The sequence below is a fragment of the Thalia democratica genome, chromosome 4 (genome assembly GCF_965202585.1).
Source record: "Thalia democratica chromosome 4, ktThaDemo2.hap1.1, whole genome shotgun sequence".
NCBI classification, from domain to species: domain Eukaryota; kingdom Metazoa; phylum Chordata; class Thaliacea; order Salpida; family Salpidae; genus Thalia; species Thalia democratica.
This window is the reverse complement of record NC_139168.1, coordinates 38725220-38750384: the sequence shown is the minus strand read 5'-3', so window position 1 is coordinate 38750384 and position 25165 is coordinate 38725220. Positions and strand designations below refer to the sequence as shown.

Genomic DNA, 25165 nt, shown 5'->3' with positions numbered 1-25165 from the left:
AATTTCAAAAAAAGTAGTTAAAAGATTATTCAAAAATGTAAAGTAGTAATATGACACATATGTTGTATATTTATGTAATTTATTTATATTCTAGACAAAAAAGAAATATTTTATATGTAGCTGGTTAGTGTTGCCAAGTTAATTACAACTTACAAGAAGACCAATGCTTTCATGCAATTATGTAATAAGTAGTTATATAATTAATACTTTGTTAAATAACTGAATAAAAAAGCAATTTAATACCTATTTGAATTAAAACAAATTAAGTAAATATTTTATTTAAAAAAATTGCTTAAACAGTTATAAAAATGACTATTGGTAATTAAATAAATTTACAATTAAAAAAAGTTAATTATATTTATATATAATTGATTAAATCAAACTGTGCTGTTTTTTATCATTAAAAGAATTACTAACTGCTTGGCCAGTTAGTTAATTTTTTACCAGTGATATTTTAATTGAATTAAATTTACAAGTAATAAGTTAGCTTTTAAATACTTTTGTAGCTGTTTATTATAAGTATCTTATCAAATAAGAAACATACTCAAAAACTTATTGTGAGCACAATTTTGCGGAATATGTCGTCTCCTGAACACAAACTAGATGTTATAAGTAAGTTTTTAGTTTTGTTAATAGTTTTTGATGAAGTTTACTATATATTTTATTTACTAAGTAGAATCTCTGTTTTTGTATTGCTTTAAGAGTTTTATAAGTAAAATAAAATATGCATGTATACCTATGTTTAGTTTTTATTCTCTAAATCTAAAGCCAACTCTTAGGTAGTTTTTACTTTCTTGACAAAAAATAATTTTAGATAAGTGTTTAATTTTTTTTTTCATGGAACTTATTGAAACATCTACTACAAAAAAGGCTTAATTTATTTCAAGTTTTTGCTGTATTGTTGCTTAAAAATGTTTTTGTTTGAGAGCACTTGGAAAGGTTAGATTAACTAATAACTTTGTTATGATCAGTAATAATTCATAAGCTAAGATTTATTATTACTTAATTGAGTTTAGTAATATATTAATTATTTTTTAGAGAATGCTCGAAGTAATCCATCATTCAAAAGTGATGATGATAGCTCTGATATTTCAAAGAGTCCTTTAAGTGAATCCAAATTTATACTGAAGACTGAAGTAAGAAATGATAGGTATTTTTGTTATTATTTTATTATTATTCTCTTGCACTGCTTTTTGTTTTAAACCTTTTACTATTAACAGTGTAATATGTTATAACACTTAACCCTTTTAACTAACTGTTTTCATGAAAAAAATTATACCAGTTCTTTTCAACAATATTTAATATGATATTAGAATTACATCTATTTAATTTTTGATAATATATTTACTTATAAAAAAAGTCTTAAGAGATAAAATATGTTTTTAACTTATTTATTACTACTTTAATATGTCTTTGACTTATTAGTTTTATTAACAATTAAAGTTTGTTTATGCACAACTGAATTCAAATAAGAAACTTACTTAATTCATTAGTTTTTGCTTACTATTTATCCTAAAAAGAATTTCTAAAATAATTAGTTTGGTTGTGTTGCTTTTTTCTAATACTGAAGATAATACCAAATGTTATTATTTACATATAAAATGAATGTGATACCAAAATACATAACAATAATTATTAGAAATTTTGCTCTCTTGTTAAGTATTAAATTTCCAATTAAAAAAAAACTTCAATACAAGATCGTTGAAGTTTTCATGTTTTTAAACAATGTATTTTAGTTTAAACATTTTTTAAATAAAATACTTTTTACCATAATTTAGTTTAATGATACTAATTTTAAAAAAACACATTTTAGCTCATCATCTGGCTCATATAACAAAGATGCAAACCCTCCTGCTTATGAAGAAACTGTAGGAATCGTTAATTTCATACCTGGTGTTTCTAATCCTATAGTTGAACCAAGTATTTTTCTATCTTCATTTTCATTTGAGAGTATCAATAATTGTTACATATTTTTGTATAATTTTTACCAATCTAGACTTGTTATCTGTAGGTATTAGTTTTGGTTATGTATAACCTTTTTGATTACTCTTGATAGTCTCAAAAATTCAAGTTAAAGTTTCTATATAAGCATTTATGAATAAATTATAAGTTAGAGTTCCTAATAGTTTTCAAACTAATTTTATTTAAAAATATTAGTCAAAAAAATTTCCAGATTTTTAAAAATCATAACAATATTTTTTCGTTTATTATGTTTAAACACTACCTATTTTTGTTAGGTGACAATGTGAATCAAACAAAAGAATATAGTGAACTAGTACATAAAGTCAGAAAGGTTAACCAAAGTCAACCTATTTTATTATGTTAAAAATTCTTAAAAGGTTAAAAATTATCTCTGTTCATTACAAAAACAATTTTAAAATAATATAAATTAATAAATGTTGTATTTAACAAAAGTTTTTAACAGACAATGCCATTAAAAGTTCTTACAAACGAAGTCAGAGCTAGGCGAGATTTAGAAAAATTTTTAAAGAATCCAGTTGTAATTCTTGACTCCCATCACACAAGTTAGTAGCTATTGTTTTACTTCTACTGTAAAAAATTTTTGTTTAGTCTATCACTATAGACTATTTAGTAAAATTTACTCTAATATGATTATATATTAATAAAACGAAAGGAGAGTTATTTCAAAAACAATTCATTTAAGTTTAATTTTGTATTTAGTGTAGTCTCATTTATAGTATTACAAGTTTATTTTTGTTTTTGTTAATAAACTTATGTTTTTAAAATATATAATTGTAAGAATCATAAGTTGAAAATTAAAGCTCTTATTTTTTTACAGAACTGTTTTTAATTGTAGAAGAGTTATTAAAAAAGTTAAAGACTGATCTTGACATTGATGAAAAAATTACATCGCAAGCCACGAAAACTTTCTTCACATTTCAAGAAGATAACCTTAAATCTTGTTTGTTGACTATTGGAGTTTTGTATTAATATTTATAAAGCTAATTTTTAGATTTATTTGGAAACATAACAATAGAAAATAAATCACGAATACATTTTTAACAAGCTGTTTTACTTTTGATATTTAGTTATTTAGATAAATTTAGCAGTATACCGTTGTACTTAAATAAATAGCTTGAAATTGTATTAAGCTTATATTAAGTATTGCAACAATTATACTCTAAAGTATTTTTGTTTTTAGAGCTTAAAATAAACGATATCTGTAAGCATTCAATAGTGTTATATTTTAATATTTGATCTTTTTAGCTTTTACATTTCTTTTGTCTAATTTTAAATATAATAAAAAAATTTCAATTGTAGTAATAACAGGTATAAAAGTAGACCAATTAATTTTTATTTTCAATAAAAATAATCATATTGTAAAGTTTTATCAATTTGAGTAAACTAAGTATTTTATAATATCTTTATCAATAAAATCAAATTTATAAGGTATCTCAGTCGATCAACTTCGAGAAACTATTCAAGGTGTAAATTATAAATTGAATGAAACGGAATTTGAACAAAGTTGGATTACAGCTGTGTTAGTTTTTGTGTAACTTTAATAAAATACAAAGTTTCATTTTAAATAGTTCAGTTAAACAAAACTTTGCTTAAAAGTTGACTAGTAAAGTTTTGTTTCAGAAATAAAAGTGTATCTTCTATTTGTTAAGAGTATAAAGTAAAACTCAAGTATATCCTTACTTAAGTTGTTATTTAACTACAATATTGCACTGACAATAACTTTCAAACTAGTGTGCGGATAATTATTTAAACACTCTAATTGATATATCTACTGATAGTTAAAAAAAGAAAGTGCAGTAAAATTGGTAGTTTTAGTTTTATAATGAAGACTTTATTTTTGTTGAATCTACACTACTTACTTATTTAAATTACTTCAATATCTGTTACTAAGAAATTAGCTTAAATTTTTTTGTACACCAAATATGATAGCATAACAAATTTGAATTAGTTTATTTAAAAATATTAGTATGATGTCTTCATAATTCAGTCCAAGTTTAATTGTTAGTATAAAACTATACTGTTTTTTTTTATATGCTAATACACTTTTACAAATACTTATCGCTTTTAATAAGTTGAAAAATTTTTTATTTAAATTTTTGAACAAAAAACTTTTAAATCGTTTATAGTTTTTTTTTTTAAATTCAATAATAATTGCATTAAAAATGTTAGAATTCAGTTTTTAATCTATAAGTCACACAAACTTTTTCAAATTTTTGAGCTTGGAACTTAACCTATTTTTATAATTAATGTACAATAAAGACTGTGAGTGTAGCTCAGCTAGTTCAAATGTAAGTTAAGTACATATAGGATCTATTAATGTACAGTTAGGTTTATTTAAGAAGTATTTACAAATTTAATTTTGTTGCAGAAGAAACATAAAAAGTTTTTTTAAATAGTTATATAATACTACTTTTACCGCTTACTTTTAATAGTTTATTGATCACAACTTTTTATATTGTATTATTAATAATATTATTTAAAATGTTAAGAAATTTGTATTACTTAATAATCTTATTTAAGTAAGCGTTATATTTGCAAGTAGTTGCGAATTAAGCTAGACAAATATTTTATTATGTCATTAATGAAACATTTATAACTAACGATTACAAGTTAACCTAATAACAATCTAGTTTCAGATATTAATTTACAAGTTTTATCTCTGTTCATTAAAACCTAAAACTAAAAAAATCTACTTTTTTCTTTATATAAAAATAAAGAGTTTTTGAGAATTACTTTTTTTAATCAACTTGGTTTTTTAACCATAATTGATTAATAAAAAAATTTGAATCAAAAAGAAAAAAAAGTATGTTATTTATTTGTTATTTTCTTATAAAAAAATATATCTGATAGATTTTTTAAGCCTATTTAAACCGATAAAGCATTTATTCAAAAAAAAAAGTTTTGTTTAGTAATATCTCAAACTACTAAATAGCAACTTATATAACTTTGTATGCATTAAATTTTACTTTACTAAATATTAAAATGGTTTATTTCACAGGTGTTCACTGCCAAGTTTAAAACAAAGCCATGTAGCAATTGCGCGATTGAATGAGCCTGTAAATTTCGGAACACATTGTGAAGAAGTCAAATTTATAACTGTTATAATTGCCCCACAAAAAGAAGTTTGTTTAATTAGTGAAAAATGTTCATTTAATTTTGGTTTTAATTTCCCTAAACTATGAAAACTATTTTTTTACTTAAATCTGTAGCTTTTATAAGTATTTTATTATTTGTTAGCTAAACATTTGTTCATATTTTTTTTATGTATACAAAAAAAATAATTCAAAAAACTTAGTATATTAGATATACAGTAGTATCTTAATTTTAGTATTTTTTTAGAAAAAAAAGTGATTTAAATTATTTAAAGTTCATCAATTTCGTTTGGCTGTAAATTATTGTAACACATTTATACTACGTTGATTTTTTTTAGTAAATAAACTGATTTTTTTGGGAGGTAATTTTTATTAAGACTTACATTATTTAGTAATAACTAAATGAAGGTTTTAATGTTTTCACTAGTATAGTATATGATTTATACATATAATTTTAAATTTCATTATAATTTTTTTTAAGCCCCAAGTTTTATTAATTTAAATAAAGATGGTGTTAAATACAAAAAAGTTCAGTAGTTTTTATTTTTCCGTTTATGATATATTAGTATTAAGGCATAATTTGTTATAGTGTTCAAATATTTTTGTTGTTTAAGTAAAGTTATTGAGTACGACAAACTGTTCGACTATTAAATGGTGTTGAAATAAGTTTAGTTTCAAATTTATTATAAAAAGTTTATTTTTACAGCATTCTTAAACTATTGATCAAAATCCGAGTTTGCTTGGAGAAAACTTAATTTTACAGTTTTAGTTCGTTCTACAAAAACAAATCCATAAGTATGACATTTACGAATCACTTACACAAATATTTTTAAAACACATAGTCGTTGTGGTTTTTACATCCATAAATAAACAACGCAGTTCCATCTTAAAATAAATTCTACTTAAAATCAAACTTTATTTGTTTACTGTTTAAAATAAAACATTCAATCTAAAACTTAATTTTACTATGACTTTTCTAAACAAAAAAACATGATCAATTTCGTACTAAAGTTTTTTTAAATATATAAATTTTGTCGCCTTTTTGATTGAAAATCTGTAATAGTTTATCTTACAAACGCAGAGTAATCGATACAACTTTTGTCACATTCCTTAAAGTTTACTGTAGAGGCTACGATATTTCATGGTTAGACCAATCCAACAAAAATAAGTAAAAATAAATTTGTCATTTTTATACTTTCAAGGTCCTTATTTGGATAAAATAAAACAAGCTTTAATGTTCGTGGTTGAATTGGTCTAAAAAATTGACCGATTTATATATCTTATACATTTTTTGTTTTCCTATAAAATATTTAGAGTTTTACTCGAAATCAAAGTATTTGTTTTGTTGTCAGTCAGTTCTCGCCCAGTGATCTAAAAGAATTGTATTGTAAAATGCTTAACGTCAATAGTTATTAGTAGTTCAACATAAACTAGCGAAAATTACTATTTTATTGTATAATTATAACAAGTCTGATTAAAAAACATCTAAATTAGTTTTATTTCTGCTAAAATAAAAAGTCTTAAAATAAACGAAAATTTTAGCAAAAATGACTGGTGCATTAAAAAAAAAAGCTAGTTTTCGATATTTTTAAAGCAAGAGTTTCTTAATTTGTAATTTATCTGTTTACCGTAGATAATTATTAAAAAAAGATTATTTAAATATTACTGCAAATTCGTTCAAAATTTATTCTATTTCAATACTTAATATTAATTTAGGTGTTATCAAATTTACTTATTTTTTTATTTTACTTTAAATATTCTAATTCAGAAACTTACTAAAAACGCTGTGGAAATCGGAAGAACATTTTCGTCTCTTCTGAGTGATTTTAATTTTAGAAGCAAGCTGCAAATCGCGGGTGACGTTAATGAATTCAAACAAGTGTTCGTTGAATACCTGGAAAGTCACGATTTAGAGTCAAATAATAATGCAGCAGTTACCGAACTTGAAGAAAATACATTTAAAGTAGTTCATATTTTATCTAACAATTAGTAATACTGTTTAAAGACTAACTTAATTTTGACTAAGCTTCTTTTGATGTAAATGTTTTTACCTTTTTATTTTATAGTTAAAAAAAAAGTTTGAGGTACCATATAAAGGGTTTATATAAATGACATACTTCTAGTTCATATAAAAGGACTGTAGTGAAAAACTTTTAGTTTATTGATTTTGTCTAGATATTTTAACATGTTACTTTTCAATATTTAAAGTTTAGGCTTTTTGTAGACTTTAAAGCTCTTGGTTTATTTTTCGCATACAATATATTGAAGAAATCATTGGTTTTTTTTCTAATTATCGGTTTATACTACACTAAAAGTACTTTTTTAATCATTTACATAAACATCGTCATTTTTACTATGCCGAATATAAACAATGTTTTAATTTGTTTTTGAATACATCATAATTTGTTAATGCTTAAAATAAGTTATATAGCACTCAAACTTGTAGTATGTGTAAAATTTATAGTATTTTTATTTAAAAGTTATGGTCAATTTATAAAATCAAATTTACTACAGAGTTATTCATGGAAACAAGTAGGAAAGGGAGTATTTGATGATTTAAAAAGAAGAAAAAAACATTATGTTTCCGACTTTGTTGACGGTAAAAATTTTGTGATTGTGTTTATAAACATTGTACTTATAGTATTTTATGTTTACTTTGCATAATGTAAGCTAATAGAGCTAATAAGTTTTAATTTTGACTCTTTTATGGTCTGTAGATCAGTCTCTGCTGAACTTAATTATACTATTTGATTTAGTTAAATATATGAAATCTTTTTAAACCACATGCTATAAAGGTGTGGTTTTGATAATTTAGTTTAACATGAAAATTAAAAATATGATAAAACTAGCTTTGTATGGTTTATAGATTTAAAAGTGTTATTTTGTTTTGATTTTTTTGCTTAGCATAACTTTATATGTAATAGATAATTTAGTAAAATAATATATGCCTATAGACTAAAAGCTTGTTCAACTTTTGTTTGACTTTACTAGTTTTGACGTTTTTTAAGTCAAACTATTTGCTTTTTTTTAATTAATCGTCTTAAAAGTTGTATAGTTTTTATAAAACTCACAGTGCTGTTACGTTTTTTACTTTACTGATAAATTTAAAATTTATTTACCACTTAATCTTTTATTTCGCTCATTCATATTTAAACTTTCTTTAACATAATTGTCAGATAAATGCGCATGTCATTTGTGTTTTGAAACAATATTGTTTAACGGAATGTCTAAATAAGTTGAAGCATTATAAATATGCTTTATTGCTTTAAAAACTTATATTTAATAAATTGTTATTATTTGATACTTTGTAAAAATGTTTTTTTCAGTTTCTTATAATTTTTTATAAAGCTTATTGTTTCTCCCAGTACAAAAAATGTTTATCTAAAATGCGAATGATAAAACGAACTTTAAATTTTTATTTTTCTTAGTCTCAGTTTTATTTTAATCAATTCTTACGAACTAGTAAATGTCTTAGTTTTGAAAATTTGATCGCTTTAATTATCATTTAGTCATTACTTTACGAATTGTCGAGCTTATACATTTTTGAAACTATGGAAAATTTTAAACACACGTAATTACTGAACAAAACCTTAATTAAGTTATGTTAAATTTAGTAACTGTTGTAGTAGTATATAAAGGTATTTGCTGTTTTATTTATTATTTATAAATTTTATGTCTATCCTCGTTAAAATTTTAGCCGGAATTTTTTGTTATACACTAGTATAAAAACTATGAATTTTTAATCATTGCAAAGATTCACAGCTCCTTTTAAATTACAACTCAAAATTTTTCAAGTAATTTCACAACAAAGTCGTATACCGCAACAGGAGTTCGCGGAAAAAACACGCTATCAAAGTTAACGGCGACGGTGTTCTTTCTCTACTTTGCCTGCTTGCTGCCAGATATTGCGTTCGGCTCGTTGTATGAGAAAAGCACTGAAGGAAAACTAAGTTTGTTCTGATGCTTTGTGTTCTAATTAGTAAAGCAAAACTGCAACTGCATAACAGTAATATGTTGGGAAAGTTCACTATAATTATTTTATTCCATTTAGTTTTTATTTCTAAATTTAACTTCCTATAATTTTTAGTCTATATATATCAAAAATATTTGAAGTGTTTTTTTTAATCGTGTAATAATTAACAATAAAGTCTTTTTCTGTTGAAGTTAGTATCAATTAGTAATCTGTTAGCCTTCAACTTTTGATCAATCAACATAACCTAATACTAAAGTTCCTTTTAAACATTAAAACTATATTCGATTATTAATTTTTTTATTGTATATCTCAATCGAATAATAAGCTTTTGTTGTATAAAGTTGCGTCTTCTAAAAAGTGAAGTTTTAAAACAGTTTAAAATAAAAGATACAACAATTTTTAAACTTTTAATTACTGAACAATTAATTTGAACAGATGTGTACACTTGCATATTGTCGCAAACAATCGGTGGTATCGCGTTCGCATTGTTTGGAGGACAACCATTATTAATCATGCTGACCACTGCACCTTTGGCTTTATACGTGAAAGGTTTGATTTATTAAGCATCATGATTGATACAAAGTAAAATTGTGTATAACTTATAGTTTTATTTGTTTGGCTAGGTACTTCCTATTTAATTTTACGCGGATATTTTGCTAACAAAATGCTTTTAGCTACCAAACTTGATAATTTTCGATTTAAATGTCAACTATTAAACAAAGCGTTCAAAAACTTATTTTTTCATCAGCAACGAACTAAGTACCTGGTTTTTTGATCAGTTCCATTTATATGAGATGTGTTGCAATTTTGGGATTTATACTTAGTAACATACTTTAAAAACCAACGGATTCAATGATACCACAACATAGCATAAACAAGTTTTGAAAACTAAAAAAAAACAATACTAACAAAAATAAAACGAAAAATGTATGAAAAATCTACTAAAATAAAATATTTCATGTCAAAAGTAAACTTTAAAAACAAAATGAGTTGTAAACAAAATATAGCATATATAAAATAGATACACAAGAGTCTTTTTTGTAAACTTTAATCTGATTATTTGTATGTAATATTGTTAATTTAAACTTATAATTAAAGTTTAAGCACAGCAAAAATTTTTAGATTAGACAGTTAGTATATTAGCCTATTTCATATTTAAAAGTACAGTATAAAACTTTTTTTTTTTAATCTTTGTTATACATTTAATAATAAAACTGTTTCTTCGTAAATAAAACAAAAACAGTTTATAATATTACTTACTTATAAGAAATAAGATATGCGAAACCTATGAAATAAAAAAAAAATTACAAAGCATATAACAACTATGATACAATCGCATAGTACCCAGAAATGTGATTATTTTATCCAATCTTTTGCAGTATATTCAAATCATGAAAAAATCCAAATTTAAGGCATTGTAAAAATACTCGCTTGGTGTCTATATACAATAAAATTTGATTAATAAAAACTGTTCCTAAAACACGAAACTGGCAATTTAATGATTAAATTATTTATTAGTATTTCCGATTCGAATTTGCATCTGTATTTATTTATAAACTGTGTTTCCTTTGTTCTAGTTTTTTATTTAAGTATTTTTGTTATGTTGTGATTAGATAACTTGTTTTTACAATAAGTTTAGTTACTTTTAATCAGTAGTTTTTTTTAACTTTATCCGATTTATATGTATATGTACACTATTACTAGTTATTTAGGTTAATACTTTTTGAAAGTTATATCATTATTACTAGTTAGTTTGTTTTCGAAACCTGTTTGTTTTAGATAACTCATAAGAGCCTAAGGCTAACAACTAATCTATTTAACTAGGTCTTGAACGCGGTTTTGTAAAAAATTTACTGGTTTATAGATTGATTTACTTTTTAAAACAACAAGTTATTGCGTATATGATCAATCAAAACATACCACATGGTAAAATGAATTTTTCAGTCTTCAAATAACATCTTATTGGATTTTAGTTTAAACTATGCAAAAGTTAGGAGACGTCCATGATAATAAGTTTATAAATCTCCACACGAGCAGCTGAGATATAAAATACCAAAAGGTTTTGATAACTTAAGTTATTCAAGTTACTATGTTTGAAAAATACTTCTTTGTTTACAAATCACAACTATAAACTAAAAAATAAGTTTTAGTCACGTTGTGTAAATTTTTATAGTTTTTCTTAGACAAAACTCCATTATTTTATTCAAACATAAATTAATGAAAAAAAAAAGTAATGAATTTTTTGATAATAAAATCATGCAGAGACATTTAAAGTTACTCTCTTCTTTTTCTGTATTAAGGTTTGGTCCTTATTTAATTATTCAAGTACTAACCAGTTTGTCTTTTTATGATTAGATTTTGTTTGTATTATATTTTATAAAGATCTTTATAGATTGACCTATTTCGAACATTTTTAATTTTTGGCTTCAGTTTAATACATATTAAAAAATAACACAGTTGACACATTTAAACTATGTTTATTTTTCAATAGTATACTGATTCCAATTCTTAACATCTTCCGAAAAAAAAGAATAACTGAATTAATTTCGTTAAGACTTTTATAATTACTTTGAATTATTTTTTTTAACTGTAAGTGTGGGTAGCTGTCTAAATTGCGCGAGCGTACAAAATTGCACGAGGGGAAAAAATTGCACGAGTTCACAAAATCGCACGAAGATACTTTTGCACGAAGACACTTTTGCACGAGGAGATAAAATTGCACGGAGATACTTTTTACGAAGGGTCACTTTTGCACGGGTTAATTTTTTTTTTTTAACCTTTTTTATTACTATCACTGTTAAGCCTTACCTTCGGTCGGAAAGTTTTTTTTTTTTTAATTATTATTTTATTTTTTTTTACTATCACTGTTACCCCTTACCCTCGGTCGGTAGCTTTATTTTTTTAATTAATTTTTTAATTATTATAATTTTTAATTACCTATTTTTTTGTTTTTTTTATCACTATTTTCCCTAACCCTTGGTCAGTATTTTTTTTTTCGGTTTAAGTTTTATTTTTTCGGTTTAATTTTTACTCACGTGCAAAAATGTAACTCGTGCAAAATTGACCCTTGGTGCAAAATCGTCTACGTGCAGTTTTGTTCACTCGTGTAGTTTTGTGCCCTCGTGCAATTTTGGCTTCGTGCAATTTTGTACACTCGTGCAATTCTGTTCTCGTGCAATTTAGTAACCTTGTGCATTTTTGTCTTCGTGCAATTTAGACCCGTTCCCGTAAGTGTATATGCGCTCAGAATACTTGCTTTAGTTAAAAACTTAAAAGTATCAACATTATTTAAACATATTTGCATTAAGTTTTTTTTATATAAATTTGCCTCTAAAAAGTTTACACAAATAAACTAAGTGGTAAGTTAGAATTAATTAATTAAAAGTGAGTTGTTTAGTTTTATACTAAGAATAAGGATTATGGTTAATAAAACTAATAAACTTATTTTAAAGAATTATGTTCTAAAATTTATATAGGTACACACACTCAAATAATGTCAAATTTACTGAAGTATTGAAAATAAAGAATAGGTAAAAATGTGTATATTTGTTAATTACAAGTTGCGCAACAAATTTACAGATGTTAGGTAAATTAAATGGATTTTATGAGGTTTCCCTCGTGTAAAACAAATTAGAAAGGTCACAGTTAAAAACAAAAGGCACAATTAATGTTTACAAGTTTGTAATTAAAAGGACAATCTGTAATTTCAGTTACCAGTTCACTTCTTCTTTTCAGTTATTTTCTTTAAGTCTTTCCAGGTTACAAAATGATCAAAAATTTAGAGGACTTTGTTGGGTGTAAAATTTTCCAACTAACTTTTTTTTTTGATTTTGTTTTGCACTTTCCAAATATAATTTACAAGTTCTGTACAGTTTTCTGGCTTAAATATTCTTTTGACACTAGGGAATTAAACTTTGTATTAGTAGAATCTCTTTTTAAACTTCTGCTAGTATAGCCAACGTAGCTTCGGCATTATGCAATTGGATTTTTTTTGCATTTGCTTGACACTTTCCAATTTGTTTATTGTTTTCATTTATTGTCTTAAAAATTTGTTTACAACAGTATGATATCTTGACGTTGTTATTGTTAGAGATTTGTCATAAACATGATTGTTGTCGAAAAAGTTTTTTTTTTATAAGTGTTATAATTTTAATTTATTTGAAGAGTCTTAGTACAAAAACTTGTTAAGTATTATATTTTGTAAGTAAGTATTCTCCCCTGATTACATACTTTTCGGTTTGCCTGGACATAGCAAGATTAGTCCGAAGCTTTATAACTTATTTATTAGCAAATTAAGTTTAGAGAAACTAATTTTATCTAAATAAAAACAAATTTGGTTTTAGATTTAAAACTATTTAAATCCATTCCAAAAGTAAATTGCTAGTTAAATAAAATTATAAGGCCCGCTATCAGCCTGGATTGGCTATGCGTAATTGTGCATAGAGAAAAAAATAAATGATAACAATAAATTAAAAAGCACAGTGATGCAATAAATAAAGCAAACAGACAATAAATAAAATACAAATAAATAAAGTTCATTCTGCTTCTCATTTCTTGTTTTCCCTTTCTTTCAGTCTTTTGTATACAGTAGATCTTCTTTTGATGCGTTCATTTGCAAGCAACTCTAACTCATCAGTTCTTCTGTTCAAGATTTTTAGATCGCGCTTGCATCCTGCTTTTCTTATTACTTCATAGACTGGTTGGGTATCTCATCTGTCAGCAGCATCAATATAACGAGTACTAGCTTTTAACCAAAACTCAGTAAAGAATTTTCAGCTGTTCTTCGAAAGTTTTTTCTGGCTTGCTGAAGTCTCTTTTGCCTCGTGGAACTTGTGTCGTGTTGATAATTAACAATAGCCTGTCGCTTTATCTTTCATAAAAAAAATAACACATTGATGTTTTCTTCAAACCAGTCTTTGTTGGTATGTTTGTTCTTCCCAAAAGATTTCAAGACATTCTGGTGTACACTTTTTTGGATCCAAGACTCAGAATCAGAGAAGATAGTTATTTACATGCTTATTTATGTCTGTTGTAAACTGTAAAAAATTGTTTCAACTTTTTTAATCGCAACGATATTAAGTATTCATTTTGTTACAACTTAACATCTAGAAACTTTAAAGCTTAAAACATATAAAACTTCGGTTTTTTACAACAAGCGTTTGTTTAACAAGCAGTCATGCTATAACATTTTATTATTTATAGTTATTAAATAGTATTAATTTATGTTAAAAAACCTTTGACTGGATGTAAAGTTGTTTTAGCTAGTAAAAAGGTATAAGAGATATATAAAAAACCATTTAATAGCTCATGTTCAACACTATTTTTTTTTTTTAATATGAGTTTACAAGTATTAAAATTAAACAACTACTTATTAAGTATATCTATTCTTTTTTATTGTTGTAATTCTGACATCAAAACCTAAAAAAAAACTCTTAAAAAAACAAATACAAAGTTTATATATTTTAAATAACCATATTTATATTCCATTTTCTGTAAGATTTTATTCAATGATTAATTTTTCTGTTACTATAGTTTTAGAATATTTTTTAAATAGACCTTCATGACAAGATAATAAAAAAAAATTTACAGTTGTTAAGATGGTTAGTATAACATTCAAACTGGATTTTAAAGCAATGTACACTATGGTCGGTATTTACAATGCCATGTTCCTCATACTTCAAGCGTTATTCAATCTAAGCGTTCTAATGAAATATTCTACAAGGTATTTTCAGTTCAATTAAAATAACAATGCATAAAGTTATAGTCACTAAAAAGATGTCATTCCGTGAAACGACTTTTAAATATAGTTAATTTAAACAAAAAACTGTTTTTGTGATTTTTATATATTTAAGGTGCAAAGCTAGTTACTACTAAATGTAAGCACACTTACATTATTTTTATTTTGTTAGATCAACGGAAGAAATTTTTGGCTTTTTCATAGCTCTTGCCTTCACAGCAGATGCCATTCGAGCTGCTCAAGCTGGTAAATTATTTTGTTAAAGTATTTCAATAGCTGTTTTTAAGAGTTTCATTAAGTAATATAAATGCTTTTCTTAATGTTACTTTATTCAACAGATTTCACGCTAAACTACCATTTTAGTAGTATGGCAAATGAAACAGCAAGTAACGTAAGTAACATGTCATGCACTGATGTTGGTGCTTGCTACAGACCTGAAAACTCTCTACTGTATCTTGTACTAATGCTTGGAACTTTATGGCTTGGCATCACTTTGTACCACTTTGAAAAATCGTTAGTTTTAAAGTATTTAAAATTGGAGTGTATAAATATATACATAATATAAAAAAGACACTACTTAAAACGTGTTTTGACTTGGTGCTTTGTGCACCAAGACTTTTTCATAATATATATAATTATGGTTAATGAATATACACCGTGTTTATTCTAAATTTAGTTACAAATAGTTAAATAATTAAAATTGCAACTAGTTTTTACAACAAAACAACCTGTTTTTTACTTAATATAAACATTTACTTTGTTTTATTGCCAGTACAACAAATTAATACACTTCATAATTATTTTGATTTGTTTTAACAATTTTTAAAAGTTTGGTTATCAGTTAAGTAGTAAGTTGTTTTGTTTTCATCTCTCAGTTATTTTATATGATGAGAATGGACAACTAGTATCTTCTTATTTACTCTTTCTTTTCAAAACAATTGTTTATTTAAATCTAAATTCTTAGTTTGTCTTAAACTACCAAACTTACAAACATAAAACACCTGGATTTTCACGAGGTTATAAATTACTGTGAAGTTGATAATACTACACGTGGTATGTGTTCATTTTTTTCTTTATATATATTTATAAAATCAAAACATTTGTTTGCTTTAGAAATATAAGTTTTGAAAAAATAATTATAGTTGATTTAATTTTTTTTTTGTAGTATTTTTATGAAATTTAAGAAATTGTGAATAACTGCTGAATTAAATTAGTTATTCAGTTTTTATAAAACAGTTTCAAAAAATAACAAAGTAGCAAGTTAGAATATACTTGAGAAAGAAATTCAGCTATTTTAAACGTATTAAAACAATAAGAAGCTTTGTTGATGTAATCCAATTGTTATTATAAATTGTTTTTATATTTTTGATTACGTTATTTTAAAGAAGGTCTTTTTGAAAAAAAAATATTTTAGTTATTGTTTTAAAATATGTATAAGTGCTAGTACATTTGTTTGAAAATAAGTTTTTGAAATAAAAAATAAGGTTTTTTTGATATTTTTCTTCAAATTATATAAACAGGCCTTACCTATCAGCTAGAAAAAGGGAAATTTTAGCTGACTACGCCTTACCTATATCTGTTATATTTTTTTCTTTTATAGGATCATATGCCTTCAGAGAAGTTAAAAGTTAGTTTTTAACATACTTACATAAAATATTAAAAACACTCACGGATAGTTACAACAAAATAACAGTTTAGTTTACTTAAAAAAACTTTTTAAACTGAAGCTTGATTTTTATTTTTAACATCGTTTTTAATTATCTCTCTACTACAAGTTGTAAAATAAATACTAAACCTTGTTTTAGATAAACTTATGTTTTGTCAAGTTTAATTACTAAAGAATTGTTTTAGTTTTTAAATTATTGAACTTATAAAAGAAACTTCTTAAGTTTTATTTTTAGTTTTACTTAAATATAGTTTTTTTAAATTATTATTTTAAAATTTTCAGGAGTTTTATAGTTTATAGATTAATGTTGCAGACATTCAAAATAAATTGAATAAATTCAACAGGCGAGCCATTCGCGTACAATCCGAATCAAGGCTTCGCGTGGAAAGTACCAGATCTTTCATCACTGTCCTTCGGAGCGCATATGGGAGCGATGGGGTTGGGGTTGTGTCTCAGCTGCCTGTTTTTTGTTGATCAGAACGTTTCAGCGGCGTTTGTTAATGCTCCGCAGAACAAGTTATTTTTTGTGTTACTGTTGGTAATTTTCCGTTAAGTTTTTACCTTTTATAAAAAAAAGTAAAGTCGTTTTTAATCGTTGAGTAAACTTTAAGCAATTAGCTTGTTTATCAATAAAATCTAATTCTTTTGGAGTTAAGCTGATTTTATAATTCATTTACGATTGTTTTAGTATACTTAATTCATACAATTATATGCGGATTTTCATTCAATAAAATTTTAATAAGAATTTGTTACGTCTATCACTTGAAATAAATACTATTTTTTCAAGTAAAAAATTATTTTTTCTAATTTTTAACAAATTTTTTACTTTTAAATTGGTTTTTGTTTTAAAACCTTTGTTTATTAAGATAAGCAACATCTAATATCACAACATTTTTTAACTACCAGTCCAAAAACTTTTTATTTATTTTATAATAGACTATTATACTTCAATTTTTTTACGACTATACTAACTAGTTTTTGTGAAAAACTATCAATACCATACATCTTACTCTTAAGTGAATTAGAAACCAAAAAATAAAACTTACTCAACCAAACACTTACAAACTTTCAGGCTGAAGAAAGGACCCGCGTACCACTGGGACTTGGTGGTGGTGGCGCTCATCAACGCCTTCTTCTCCATATTCAACCTGCCGTGGCTGCACGCCGCACTCCCCCACTCACCGCTGCACGTTCGCGCGCTTGCCGACGTCGAGCAACACGTCACTCGCGTCGGCACCGTTCATGACGAGTGAGTTTGACTAGTGAACTTTTTTACATTTCAGCTGTGGTCTTGCGTCAAATTTTTCATATTGTTGTCTTTTGGTATAGATCAGGGACTCACAAGATTATTTTCGTAATTACCTAATCGATAAATATTTTCAAATTAATTGCCCCCTTACTACTTAATTACCCATTTACTTTTTTGTTCCCTTTCTAGTTATTTCCCCCTGATATCAAAAATTGCCCCCAAGGAACTTTAGGAGGATAGCTTGAGAATTGTGCAAATCATATTCGCCGAGTCAGCAAAAAAAAACCTTAACTACGATTAATTTGAAAAACATTTTATTTAAACTTAAAAAGTAGTTACATAACTTATCACTTCAAAACTTCAAATTAATGTGACTAAATTAATTTTCAGTTTATTACTGATCACACCAAAAAAAGCTTTTTATCATGTTATTTTAATTTTAATCAATAAGACTTTATTTTTTGGTATATTTTCAATATGTTTGGGTAAGGTGGGTTAGGAAAATGGGTTTTTTAAAATGCTGATTCATCAAATATGCAAATGATTTGCTAGATTATGCTAATGATTTGCACAATTCTCAAGTTACCCCTTTAGGAAACACTGGTATAAAATCTCAAGTATGGCAATCTGAGCAAATTTTCAACTACAATAATAATGTAAAAATTTTAGAATTTATAATTTAAATTTTACTTACGAAGTTTATCATAGAGGTTTGCTAAATAAATTTGTTTCAAATTATAGCAAACTTGGTATACTATCTTTTACGTTTTTAACCCGCTACGTTTCCAACCTTTTAAGGATTACGTTAGTCCTTTTAACTTAAGTCGTTGCTAATTTAATATATGTCTAATTAAAACATAATTAAACATGTTAGAAATAAATTAAATTGTTATCCAAATAAGTTGGAAAAGATTAAGTTAAATGGAATAGAGAAAAAATGTGAAATGATCAAGTTTAGAAAAAAAGTTTGAAATGATAAAGTTAGAAAAAAAAAGGTAATAAGATATAATCGACTTCGAGAAAGTATAGAGTTAAATATTTTTTAAGATTTTTTTTTGTTTTTTTTTACGCTTAGTTTAATTTAATAGCAGTGAGCAGCCTAATAACAGCATAATATCAAAATGAGTTGTATAAATGTACAACTTATACATCTATCAACATTTGTGTCATACTAAATATATCTGTTGACGTCAGCTTATACCGTAACGGAAGAAAGTAAATATGAGTTATTAAAAGTTTATATTAAGCTTTTTTAAAATCAAAGTTAAGTTTTGTGGTAAAAACTTACAGTTAAGGTCTTTATTTAATAATTATTAATTATTACTATTTTATTATTACTCTTTTTTATTACATTAGTAGTCTAAATTAATACTTTTGTGAATATTACTTCAATATTTCAAATAACTGCGGCCCGCGGAAAACTTTTTTCCACACACTACGGTCTGAAAGCTATTTTTTCAACGAAATTTAGCCTGTTTTTTATAAAAGATTGCGGACCTCTGATTTATATGACTATTTATATATTTAACCAAATTAATTCTTTTAAATACAGTTGTTTTACTTTAAAATATACTTTTGTATAGATAGATATATCATCAATTTAATATATTAAATAAAGTATAATGCCTAAATGCAACTATCAACTATGTTCATTAGGATAGTGCGCGTAAGAGAAACAAGATTGTCTGCACTCATATCGCATGGACTTATTGGGTTGTCTCTGTTGTTTGTTGGATTTCTACAGTACATACCAGTATCAGTATTACAAGTAAGTCAATTGCTTATTTTCTTTTATTTTTTTACTTCCAAGTTTTAAATTCTCCTTTAAAGCTTTAACAATATTATAGGTTTGGTAAAAAAAAATAATAAGATAGATTTTAACATTGCTTTTACTTTTTACAACTAATACAATTTTATATAGCTTTAAAATGTTTTTGTTAAACTTTAAAGTATGTTCTAAAACTTAGATGAAAATATTAATAGTTTTATAAAGTATTTTATTAATTAAGTACTGTTTTTTTTTTTTTTGCTTCTAAGAGCAGCATCTTTAGTTAGTGAAACAAGCTATTTTTAAACTTGAAGTTTTGATAAATTTCTTTAAATTAAAAACAACTACTAAAAAATTGTTATAATTAAAAACCTAAGATACTGTATTCAAACCCATATTTTTTAAGCAAAATAAATCGCAATTATGCAAAATATATATATTTTTATTTGAATAAAAATTATATAATGCATTGACGAGCTCTTTGAGCGAAACTTAGTATGCTGAAAAAGTTTTTGAAAAAAATAAAAAAAGTTATTTTTATTAATATTATTTTGTTAGGGATTGTTCTTGTATCTCGGAATATCATCATTTTTTGGAAACCAGATGTTTGAAAGATTGCTTCTGTTAGTTACTGAGGAAGTAAGTTAAATCTTTAAAGAGTACTACTGTTCATCATTAATAATTCAAACTGAATTATTACAAGCAAGCTAAAAATTATAGTTTTTTGTTTTAGAATTGACTCTCACTGAGAAGACTTTACTTTTTAAACAGTAGAAATAATTCTTTATCTTTTTCAATATTATGAAATTACTAACTTTTATAAATGTTTTTTTATCAATATTATGCGCTAATCATAAAACTTTAAAATCCAAAATAGATTTTTTTTTTTTGTAAATAATCCGACATCAGTTTTGAAATATTTATACTGTGTCTACTAAACTTTAAAAAATAAAAATCAACAGAGTTCATACCCGCCATCGCATTACATCAGAAAAGTTCCTCAAAGAAAAGTTCACATGTTCACACTGATGCAGTTCTTTCAACTAGTAGTGGTGTCCTTGTTCGGTTTTGTTGATGTTTTTTACCTCAAGATGATATTTCCTGTTATAATAATGCTGCTTTTACCAATCAGGTTTAACATTTTTATTTACTTGTGTAGTTTTTGATATTAAGTTACACTTAAGTTTTTAGCTGTTTAATTTTGTTTAATTTAGATTACAAATAATAAATATTTTTACAGTAGCTGCTAAACTATTCAAGTTTATAACTGTTTGTTTAAACCTCTTAACACTTATCTATAATTTTATATATATATTATGTTTATCTTTCTCTAACTACTCAAAATAACTAATTTTTTAATTAAAAATTGAAATTGAGTTAATCCTTTTGATAAATACCAAATAAATTTGCTAAGTTTTCAAGTATTAGCTATTTTAGACACTTACAGCAGAAAAAAAATATTAAATAATTGCTAACAGTTTAAATAAAATTCAGGCACATAGTTCTACCAATGTTTGTGGAAAAAAAATACTTAAACATTTTGGACAGATGAAAACTTTTCAAACTATTTTCAATAATGTCTTCATTATATTTTAGTCCTTTTAGTATACAGCATTTCACTTACATTCTTTTATTTTACATATCGACTGTATCTCTATATCGACTTTAAACTCTTTTTTAATTATCATTTGTAGTCTTAAAACAATATACAAATCTAATTGTTTTTGTATTCTAGGATATTTTAAAGAACATAGATGTCTAATATTTTTGGGAAAAATTATTAATCATAAATACACTACAATAGTTTTAATTACTCAACTTAAAAATTTATTTCTGTACTCTAAATCGAAATAAATAAATAAAAATACAGGTAACCATTGAAGAGCATTTTTTATTTAATTAGCTGTTTTCTCCACCTAATTTTTGTGAATTTTTATAAGATGCAGCTTAACAAAGATTATTTAGTTATTCCTAATCTTAGTTTAACATTTTTTATGATCATAAAACGTAAAGTATAAAAAACATTTTTTGAAATAATATAATTTGTTTGAAGAAAATATGAAACACGTTGCGTTTAGTATCTTATAAATTCTTTTAAAGCTTACTATAAAAATTGTTTTATAGACAAAATACTCTTACTTATTTTATAAGAAAAAACAAGAGTCTTTCGTAGAACAGTAATATTTTATGTTTTAAAACTGCAGTTTATAAAAAGTAACACAAGGATTAACAAATTCTGATAAATTACTATAAAAGATAAAAATGTTGCATTTACTTTATAATAAATTCATGTCTCAAAACTTATTACTAGATAGTTTCAACTGATAGAATCAGAAAAAAAAATTTAAGTATGTTAATTTATCTTGGCAATATTAATCAAGAAGCCTTAAAGGGTTAAATAATTAGTCTAGAATCTAAATGTTAAAAACGGGAACGGGTCTAAATTGCACGAAGACAAAATTGCACGCGGTTACTAAATTGCACGAGAACAAAATTGCACGAAGCCAAATTTGCACGAGCGAACAAAATTGCACGAAGACGATTTTGCACCAAGAATCAAATTTGCACGAGAGTAAAAAATACAGAAAAAAATATTAATAAATAAAAGTTACTTACCGAGGGTAAGGATAATTAGGGGTAACAGTGATAGTAAAAATAACTAATAAAAATTAATATAAAAAAAAGCTACCGACCGAGTGTTAGAGGTAACAGTGATAGTAAAAAAAATAAATAACTTACCGACCGAGGGTAAAAGGGGTGAAAAAAATTAACCCTTTATGCAAAAGTATCTTCGTGCAATTTTATTCCCTCGTGCAAAATGATCTACGTGCAGTTTTGTACGCTCGTGAAAATTTGACAGCTACCCGTTAAAACATGTTGTTTTTGTAAACTACATGTTTTTAGTTTACCTATACTCTACTACTGTACTTACTCTTAATGAGTAGTTTAAAACTTTTAACACAGTTTTTGATAAATCTATAGTTAAAATCTAATACAATTTTAGAAAAATGCAACGAAGTTCAGTCAAGCTTATAAAAATTTTAGTTTACTATCTTAATTTTTCAACTGTTATAAATATAAAAATTCATAGCATTGATTTTAATAACGTTCAACGGCTTTTTTAACTTGTTTTTTTTTACTACATTTTTATCAATTTAATTATGTTGTAAAATATTAAAGTTTTATTATATAATTTTTATTTACATTTTGACAAACTACATAGATTAAAACATTTTATATGTAAACAAAAGTTAAAGTTTTTGTTTTGAACTTTAAAATTTGATAGACATCTTTTGATTCTTTGTGTCTATGGGCCATAAGTATGTACTTTTAATTTTTTTACAAATCGTAAGAAATTTTAAGATAGGCTTTTTATTTTTTTGATAGAGAAAGCAAAAATTTAATTATGGAACTAATAAACAAACTTTGTACTTATCATAATAATTATAATTGCTTAAGTTGAAAATTAGTTTGCTTTGTCGAAAAACTTAATTTGTAATTTTTACAAACAATTTTTGGCTAGACATTTAAAAACTTTGTAAGCATAAATTTTATTAGAACAAACTAGAGGTGAGAATTTTTTCTAACCGGCATTCTAGATTTCCCAGAGGTCTTTTGCTGGCTGGATTTATTCAAAAATTCTTTGCAGACTTCGTATTTCTACAGTGAAAATAAAAAATTTAAGTCTGAAATTTTAGTACTTTGTATCAACGGTCTCACAATTTTAAAATTCTTACATGTATAATAGTCATGACAAGTACAAAAACTTTGTTTGCTCAAACTTAAAATGTCATGTTTGAGTAAATGTATGGCGATATGCTCAAAACCAATCTGGTAACTAGTTTTTGCTGAATATCTAGTTAGGAGCACCTTTTAAAATATTTGCTAGTAAAGTAAATTTTGTTTGTTTTGGACATATAGTTATAAAGATTTAAACTACGAACTGAAATTTGTGCCTCAAGAGCGGAATCCTGCCCGCAGGTCATTTGTAAACTAAATACGACTATCCTTGTAATACCATAACTTCTATTTTATTTTGGTCATCTTTGATTATAGTTAACAAAAATTAATTTAGCTTCCTTTTTATTAAAGAAATTACAAAGTTGATAATTAAGTTTTTTGATAGACTTCGACATATCTGTTAAAATATGTTTTTTTTTTGTCATGTGTTATTATCGTAACACTAAAAAGCAATGAATTTATTAAAACAGCCAAAAATAATGGCATTTTGAATTTTTTGATTTTGTACACCTTAAATTAGCTTATTTGCTGTAATTTGAGTTTTAGTATTAAAAGCAGAACGGATAATATTACTGATTTGAGTTATTCTACAAAATTTTGAATATTACTGCTGTTATTAAGTTTATAACTATCACTAATATTTTTTTGATAGTTGTTAAAACATTTTTGGTAAGCTAACATTAAGAAACATATGGTGGCAAGTTATAAAAGTTTTGTAGGATCGTACTTAATTACCACGTTCATAAACTTAAGATCTCGGACTCATTAAATTTATTTGCCACTAACTATTTTGTTTTTTTATTTATATAGAAAATAGAACTGACTTAGACTAGTAACTATATTGAGAATTAAAGTGTGACCAAATAATTTAAAAATACTTTAACTTTTAGTTTTTTATAGAATGTTTCTTATAACAGAGTGTATAAAAATTATGATAATTTTCTTATTGAATTTATTTATACATTTTTTGTATTTTATAGTAAAATATACTACGACCTTTGAAAAACGTTAGAATATATACTATTACCTTTAACAACAAAAACAAATTATACAGTACTTCTTTTATTATACCGGTACATGTTTCTGTGTGCTAACGAATTAACACACTTCAACTGGGTTCTGTAAAAAAATAAATACTGTAAGGAAAGAATAAAAGCTAAAGTAAGTGTGTACATGTATTCATTTAAATAAAAGAATTTTATACAGATTTTTAGAGGTTAATAGTTAATAATAGGTAAAATACTTAATGTTAAATCCGACTGTTGTAAAGCTATATATTATTTGTAATATTAAGTCTAACTTAAGTAAAGAAAGAACTAATACAAATTTATTACCGGTTGTTAATGATTGAACAACCGGTAATAAATTTAGATATATTTTGTAGAATCATTAACAACCGGTAATAAATTTGAATTAGTTCTTTCATTCATGTAAGTGATTTATATTGTGATTTGTTATTTTATTGCTTATTTTAATTTACTTAACTTAATTTAGACTTAATATTACAAATATTCTATAGCTTCAGAACAGTCGGATTTAATATTAAGTATCTTACCTATTATTAACCATTAACCTCTAAAAGTCTGTTGAAAATATTTTTATTTAAATGAACACATGTATACACCTACTTTAGCTTCTATTCTTTCCGTATAATATTTATTTTTTTACAGAACCTAGGTGTTAATTCGTTAGCACACAGAAACATATGTCGGTATAATAAAAGAAGTATATTGTTTTTATTATATCTATTCCAGTGAACTTGTTTTACTAGGATCTTTTATTAACAAACACTTAAACTTATATTTTGAATAGTTATTATTAACTTTATTCTTTTTTTACATTTGTAATATTTCGTTAGTTTAATGGTTAAAATTCTAGTTACAAACAATCTTAACGGATATCTATGCAAATATTTTTTTTTTATATAAAAAATTAAGCTGGGAAACAAAATATTGA

At 24.7% G+C, this 25165-nt stretch overlaps 1 protein-coding gene across 2 annotated transcripts; it reads left to right on the top strand.

Annotated features, from left to right (window-relative positions):
- Positions 1-511: 511 nt before the first annotated feature.
- LOC145833751 (solute carrier family 4 member 11-like) lies at positions 512-21243 on the top strand. Of its 2 annotated transcripts, none has more exons than XM_082940921.1 (22): positions 512-612; positions 1039-1150; positions 1814-1920; positions 2238-2293; positions 2426-2525; positions 2801-2923; positions 3412-3502; positions 4982-5105; positions 6844-7038; positions 7590-7674; positions 8903-9025; positions 9484-9597; positions 14638-14770; positions 14958-15031; positions 15124-15298; positions 16306-16412; positions 16796-16967; positions 17524-17700; positions 19357-19468; positions 20027-20107; positions 20431-20600; positions 20963-21243. In XM_082940921.1, exons 1-22 carry the CDS (start codon positions 579-581, stop codon positions 21018-21020), a joined length of 2523 nt encoding a protein of 840 aa, XP_082797047.1. In that variant the 5' UTR covers positions 512-578; the 3' UTR covers positions 21021-21243. The 2 variants fall into 2 exon arrangements, with proteins under 2 accessions (XP_082797047.1, XP_082797046.1); XM_082940920.1 differs by having other exon boundaries at positions 16796-16985.
- The last annotated feature ends 3922 nt before the right edge of the window (positions 21244-25165 follow it).